Source organism: Anomaloglossus baeobatrachus, chromosome 2 (assembly GCF_048569485.1).
Source record: "Anomaloglossus baeobatrachus isolate aAnoBae1 chromosome 2, aAnoBae1.hap1, whole genome shotgun sequence".
Taxonomy (NCBI): domain Eukaryota; kingdom Metazoa; phylum Chordata; class Amphibia; order Anura; family Aromobatidae; genus Anomaloglossus; species Anomaloglossus baeobatrachus.
The window spans coordinates 129,003,591-129,010,359 of NC_134354.1; the positions used below are offsets into that span (position 1 = coordinate 129,003,591).

At 41.9% G+C, this 6,769-nt stretch overlaps 1 protein-coding gene across 1 annotated transcript; it reads left to right on the forward strand.

Annotated features, from left to right (window-relative positions):
* The first annotated feature begins 373 nt into the window (after window positions 1-373).
* Window positions 374-5,207, forward strand: LOC142285286 (protein kinase C delta type-like). The gene is made up of 10 exons (XM_075333258.1): window positions 374-1,096; window positions 1,927-2,015; window positions 2,166-2,336; window positions 2,549-2,640; window positions 2,771-2,833; window positions 2,993-3,131; window positions 3,240-3,431; window positions 3,544-3,672; window positions 3,765-3,944; window positions 4,173-5,207. The coding sequence occupies exons 1-9, from the start codon at window positions 520-522 to the stop codon at window positions 3,903-3,905; spliced, it is 1,593 nt and encodes a 530-aa protein (XP_075189373.1). The 5' UTR covers window positions 374-519; the 3' UTR covers window positions 3,906-3,944; window positions 4,173-5,207.
* The last annotated feature ends 1,562 nt before the right edge of the window (window positions 5,208-6,769 follow it).

Below are 6,769 nucleotides of genomic sequence, written 5' to 3' on the forward strand. Positions count from 1 at the left end.
ACGGAAGTATGTAGACTTTTTACATCAGTGTAGAGTCCAGTCTGTTTTGCTCACAGAAGAATATCTAATCTGAATACAAATGTTGCAAACCCTCAGCTGTGTGAAGTATAAAGTCTCTATGGCAAATAACTGTAAAAAAACCAAACAACTGTTCATAAACTCAGGCCTATCAGCCATGTCACTGGCCCATCTGTGATGTCACTTGACCTTTGGCTTTGGTTCCGCTGTGATGTCACTTGACCTTTGGTTTTGGTCCCTCTGTGAAGTCATGTGATCATTAGAATATGATGATGTCACAATTGCCTTTGTGATGTCACTGAATCAATGGAATGTCTCTGCAATCTAAATATCCCCCAGTTGTCTTCATCACTTAGTGGGTGAGGGTAATTTTTCTTGCGCTTAGCAAATTTTGGTTTGATATAAAATATATTACGGTAAAGCAGAAGGCCTGTTAAAGGAGCAGTTCCATACTACATCCTGGAGCGCCCTAGAGGTGGACAGGACCTTCCTCAGCCCAAAATGACATCTACGGAGCTGAATAATAGGAAGAGAAAGGGAGAGAGACTTGGTAAGGTGTCAAAAAAGAGCAGAATAGAAGCATCAGAGGGTGAACAAGATGGCACCAACCAAAACATTATCAAAGCTTCAAAAAGACCTGGAAGTCCGATACAGGAGAGTGTCATGAAAAAGAAAAAAAAGGAAAAACATGACACCATTATCAAAGCTTCAAAAAGACCTGGAAGCCCAATACAGGAGAGTGTCATGAAAAAGAAAAAAAAGGAAAAACATGACACCATTATCAAAGCTTCAAAAAGACCTGGAAGCCCGATACAGGAGAGTGTCATGAAAAAGAAAAAAAAGGAAAAACATGGCACCATTATCAAAGCTTCAAAAAGATCTGGAAGCCCGATACAGGAGAGTGTCATGAAAAAGAAAAAAAAGGAAAAACATGGCACCATTATCAAAGCTTCAAAAAGATCTGGAAGCCCGGTACAGGAAAGTATCAGGAAAAAGAAAAAAATGGAAGAAGAGATGGGGGACAAAACTGTTGATAGACCCAGTGTGTCCCCCGATACTGACAATGAGCAGCTCTCAGGTGAGTACAGATCCAAGACACAGAAACCAAATATCCCCAAATTTAGTTAATGACAGGATTTTCCGCCTTTGTAAGACCCCAATCATTATGATTCTGGTGTTGTTTCTCTATGGTACCCCCTATTACTGTTCTACCCCTCTGTAGTTGGCCACATTAGCATTAGATAAGAGTATTATCTTGTTACTGCAGCAATACGGTGGGCTCCAGAAATGATATTTATATGAAGCCCCCTACAGCCTATTGTCTGTAAGTCATGTGCCTCTGGTGTTAGGGAGAGGCCGGATGGAAAAACAAAATACACAGACACACGGTGTGTACATTAAAGTTTCTCTATGAGGGCCAAACCTATTATCCCTTCTTTATTATAGTAGGAGGAGGTTTTACAAAATAGCCAATAATAATTTAACAGGACATAGAATATAAGCCAATCATTTTACATGGACGATAAGCCAATCATAATACAGATTGTTAGATTTAATGAAACCACATTGTTAATAATGAATTGCATAATTATAAAAGCATCTCATTTATTGGTAATGCTAAGAAATTTGCCTATAATATATTTTTTTGTATAGTCTGCTACTTTGGTTCTGCAGTGGCATATCTTCTTGTGTAGTGCTGCGGTTGTTTGCTCCAGAAGGCTTAATTAGAGCAAAGGTTATGATATATAGTAAAAAAGTAAGAATAAAGACAAATCACATAAACAGTGAAAGTTGAGATTTATATAAGAAGTCAGATAATGTAGCAAAATGGAGATTAAGTTGCATGAAATATTATATTCACATTCAGATATTGGCTTTGTCTCATCTTATTTCTCCCTTCTTCATCAGGTACAACACCAGATGAATCTCCCATCATTGTGACGGGAGTGGAGAGCTTCACCTTCCATAAAATCCTTGGAGAGGGATCATACGGTAAAGTAAGTATTAGGGATTGTGGTAACGTCTTCCTCATGTGTGTGATGTGGAGTAGTAATATGACTCTAGGAGCATCACTGCTTCACATCGTCTCATCACATCTCATGGCAGGACGAACCTTTCCTCCAGTTCTAAAGCTCTGTTTCTTCCAGGTCATGTTGGCCACACATCAGGCCTGCCAAAAACAAGTGGCAGTGAAAATGGTGAAGAAAAGGCTCCTAGTCAAGGACTCGAGAGATAATGTCCTGATAGAGCGACAGGTTCTGGAGATGACTAGGAAGAGTCCATTCATTTCTCGGGCTTTTGCCACCTTCCAGTCCCAGGTAAGTGGCTCATAATCCAACAGTTCTGAGTCATCAATGTATTAAATGAATACAGTCTATGTGCCAATTTGTGTGCAATGTTCTTCTAGCCACAGCCATAGTATTTGTTACAAGAATGTGACCTAGAAGAACATTGATTACAATCAGTGCAACCAGTGTCCCCTACCTACAATATGCCATTAACCCCTATTATCTCCTCTGTTTTATCACAGGAACACGTCTTCTACGCCATGGAATATCTGAGTGGAGGAGACCTTACAGGCTTCATGACAACTAATGCCCCTTTACCCATTCCAGCCACCAGGTAAGATAGAACATCGTATATTAGATTAAGATAAGAGTTGTCAGAGATATTTGGCTTTATGTCATTATCAGTCTCTTAGTTTAGTGGATGAAATATTGGATTTTGATGGTTTTCTTTTTTTCCGCATCAGATTTTTTGCAGCTGAGCTGATCTGTGGGCTGCAGTTTCTCCACACCAGTGGCATCATACACAGGTAAGTGTGGCACATCTTCTATGTAGACCTGGTATGAATAGTCTTATACTCTCATCCTAATGCCCTTGTGTAGACACTTCTTATCTCAGGTCACAATGGGGATCTTCAGCCCAGCTAATATAATACATTTGGTATTTTGTCATCTCTTTCCTCTACTAGAGACATAAAACCAGACAACATCTTACTGGACAACAATGGTCATTTGAAGATCGCTGATTTTGGTCTTGCCGTGATGAACATCTTTGGCAATGCAAAAACTTCAGGATGGGCCGGGACGCTTGCATACATGGCTCCTGAGGTGAGGAATCATTTACATGTCCCTCAGTCTTCTCAATAAAAGGCTGGACATCTCCATGTTTTCTGCTGTCTGGTCAATATTCTTATTGTCTTCTTTATGTCTTCACAGATACTTCTAGAGAAGCCGTACAACAAAGCAGTGGACTGGTTCTCTGCTGGTGTTGTGATATATGAGATGGCTACTGGCAGATATCCCTTCGTTGAAGATGAAATTGATGAGAATATCAAGAAGGCACTGATCAATGATGATCCCGCCTTCCCAAAAGAACTGGACCCGCACGTCAAAGCCGTCATAGAGGGGGTGAGTATAATGCCACATGTCAGTAATAAAGTGGTTGAATATAATGAAAAACACAACAATAAAAATTGAAAGCAACTGGAGACTGAATAAACTTCTTCATTATATGTTCCAGCTCTTGGATAAATCACCAGAGAGTCGGCAGAAATTTGTGGACAACATAAGAGAACATCCATTCTTTATGGAGATCAACTGGACAGAAATAGAAGGCGGCAAAGCACCTCCACCATTCCACCTACCACCTGTAAGTATATGACCCAGAGAATATGGTGACAGCAGTACATCTCTATTGTGTGTCTTTTTATGAACACTAGTTCTTGTATCTTCTGTCCACAGCCACCAGTGATGACATCAGATACAATGAAAGATGTCAATTTTTCCAAAGCCATTAAACCACGAATGGCCAAGAAAAATCAAAAACTCTTTTGTGGATTCACATTTGCTGATGATGGATGGAAGGTCGTAAAGAAGAAATAGAAAGCTGAAACATCGGAGACCTAAAAAACCCCATCACAGGTGAGTCATTGTAAATGGGACTGGGATAGGGAGCATGAAACCCCCTCTTGTGTCCTGTGAATCAGTCAGCACAGTGTAGTCAGGAAAACTCTTATAGAGTGCTGCTTACATTATGCTGATGGCCCATAGAGCCAAACCTGGAGGTGTTTTCACATGAGGATAATCCCATTTCATATGTCCTATTAAGATATAAAAGTTATTTCTAACCTAGTATCTCTTGTTGTGTAGGTCACCTTCCACAGGATCTGAAGGGCTATAAGATGGTGGAAATGAAAAAACGTGACTTGCAGTGTAATATGCAGCCATATCCACTCCTCTCTATTGGAGGCTGGGGGTTTTGCTGCAATCTGGTACTCTGCAGTGTCCGAAAACAAGAAGAAGCTGGAGACCATGACAATCCTACCAGGAGTCAGTAAAATGACCGTGGACCAGAACTTCTAGATGGCATGTTGCCTCAATTACTAGAAGTGTCCTGAGGGTCGTGACCTGCAGTGTAACTTGCAGCCATATCCGCTCCTCCCTATTGGAGGCTGGAGGTTTTGCTGCAATCTGGTTCTCTGCAGTGTCCGAATACAAGAAGAACCTGGAGACCATGAAAATCCTACCAGGAGTCAGTAAAATGACCGTGGACCAGTACTTATAGATGGCATGTTGCTTCGACCACTAGGAGTGTCCTGAGGGCTATGACCTGCAGTGTAATATGCAGCCATATCCACTCCTCCCTATTGGAGGCTGGGGATTTTGCTGCAATCTGGTGCTCTGCAGTGTCCGAATACAAGAAGAACCTGGAGACCATGAAAATCCTACCAGGAGTCAGTAAAATGACCGTGGACCAGTACTTATAGATGGCATGTTGCTTCGACCACTAGGAGTGTCCTGAGGGCTATGACCTGCAGTGTAATATGCAGCCATATCCACTCCTCCCTATTGGAGGCTGGGGATTTTGCTGCAATCTGGTGCTCTGCAGTGTCCGAATACAAGAAGAACCTGGAGACCATGAAAATCCTACCAGGAGTCAGTAAAATGACCGTGGACCAGGACTTATAGATGGCATGTTGCCTCGTGCCCCCAGGGAAGGGCAGTTATCCGTAGGCCATGGTTCCCTAGAGGTTTCCCCCACAGGGGGTTTTTCCTCTCCTGAGTGCCGACGGATAAACACAACATGAAAACAAGGGCAACCTGTCATCCTCTACCCTCGGTAGAGCTCATACTACAATCACTAGTGGCAAAGAGTAACCTAAGAGGACTTTTACCATCAATAAACAGGACAATTCACTTCATGTGATAGTAATAGTTTTATTTTATATCTTATGTATATGTATTTTTTCTTTTACCCTTAAAGAGAACAGGGTGTAATTTATTAATAACTTTTATTTACGTCAGAGCTGAAATCCTGGTCACTACGGGTCACTGCTTCACTCTTCCTTCCAATAATTTGGATACATTTCTCCTATTGTGTTTTATTACTAAAAGCTCAGCCAGGGAGTAACACCTCAGTATATATCTGCCTTCAGTCCCTACATTTCTGAAAGATTCAGCTGTTCTTTCCTAAGGTGACACTTCCACTGGCTACCAGGTATATGGGTCTGGCCACTGTTCCCGGTTTGATGCCATCGTAACCCCTTAACAACCGCCAATACGCATTAAAATGGCGGTCACTGAGGGAATAGTGAATAAGGAAATTGCGCTGCCAGAGCTGCAAAATCTCTGTGGTTTTAGCTACCAGGGCTAACAAAGAACCTGGAGAACACAAGCAAGGCGAGTTAAAAAACGGCGATTTTGTACCTCTCTCTTTTCCCCTTGTAGTTGTACTGGGAGAGACGAGAGATACAAGTGCCGTCCTGTCAGTGAAATTAGAATCAAGTTCCAGATCAAATCAATAAATCCTTCCCCAATCTCCTGATTATCGCCCTCAGATCATCGCCCCCACAGCCATCTCCCGTGTCATCCCCCTAATCAGATTATGTTGGGGTTTTTTATTTTAATCTTATGACTTTATTTTTATTTTTTTATTTGCCATTATCTGGGTTAGGGTTTAGTGTTAGGGTTTTTTTTAAAAAAAAGTAATAAAAAAAAATTTAAAAAAGAAAAATCATAAAATACAACAAAGAAATATCAGTGTTAGATTAGGTATAGGGTTACTAGTGTTAGGTTAGCTTTTAGGTTTTTTCTTTTATGTTAGGCAAGCAGAAATATACAATAGTTGCCCTCGGAGTGTTTACTATGGAGCAGGCGTACTCACTGCTTTGCTCCAGCAGTTGCGGGGTGGATATTAAATCTGGCTCTAAAGCAGAATTGTTTTCAGATAGTGATGACTCTGCTTCCTCCACTGGATCCCACAGCCCGATGGTAGCAAAGTCAGTCGTCACTGCTGAAACGTCAGCGTCAGGGCCAAGTTCTGCAGTCACCTGTTCACAGAGGTATCCCGAACAGTCCTTTCCATCACAACTTCCCCAGTTTTTAGAAGTCTATGGATTAAAAGTTGATGTCACTAATTTTAACTCATTTGATTTTTGTCATTGTCATGTCATTCTGTCATTCCGCCAAATTATCCCCTTCAAGTGAGCAAACTGCAGTATAAAACTATACAAAATGTGCGAGAGCACAACCCGGTACACATGTGTATCGCCCCCGTGTCAGCGGCCGAGCCGCTCGGATCCAGAGCCGCGGTGGCTCGAGGGGTCTCCGGATCCGGGGGGTCCATGCGGACACTCAAATGAAAGGGGGGTTATATATAGAGTTGAGCGCGGTTCGTGGTTCGTGGTTCTCCAGTTCTAGGCTCGAGTGATTTTGGGGCATGTTCTAGATCGAACTAGAACTCGAGC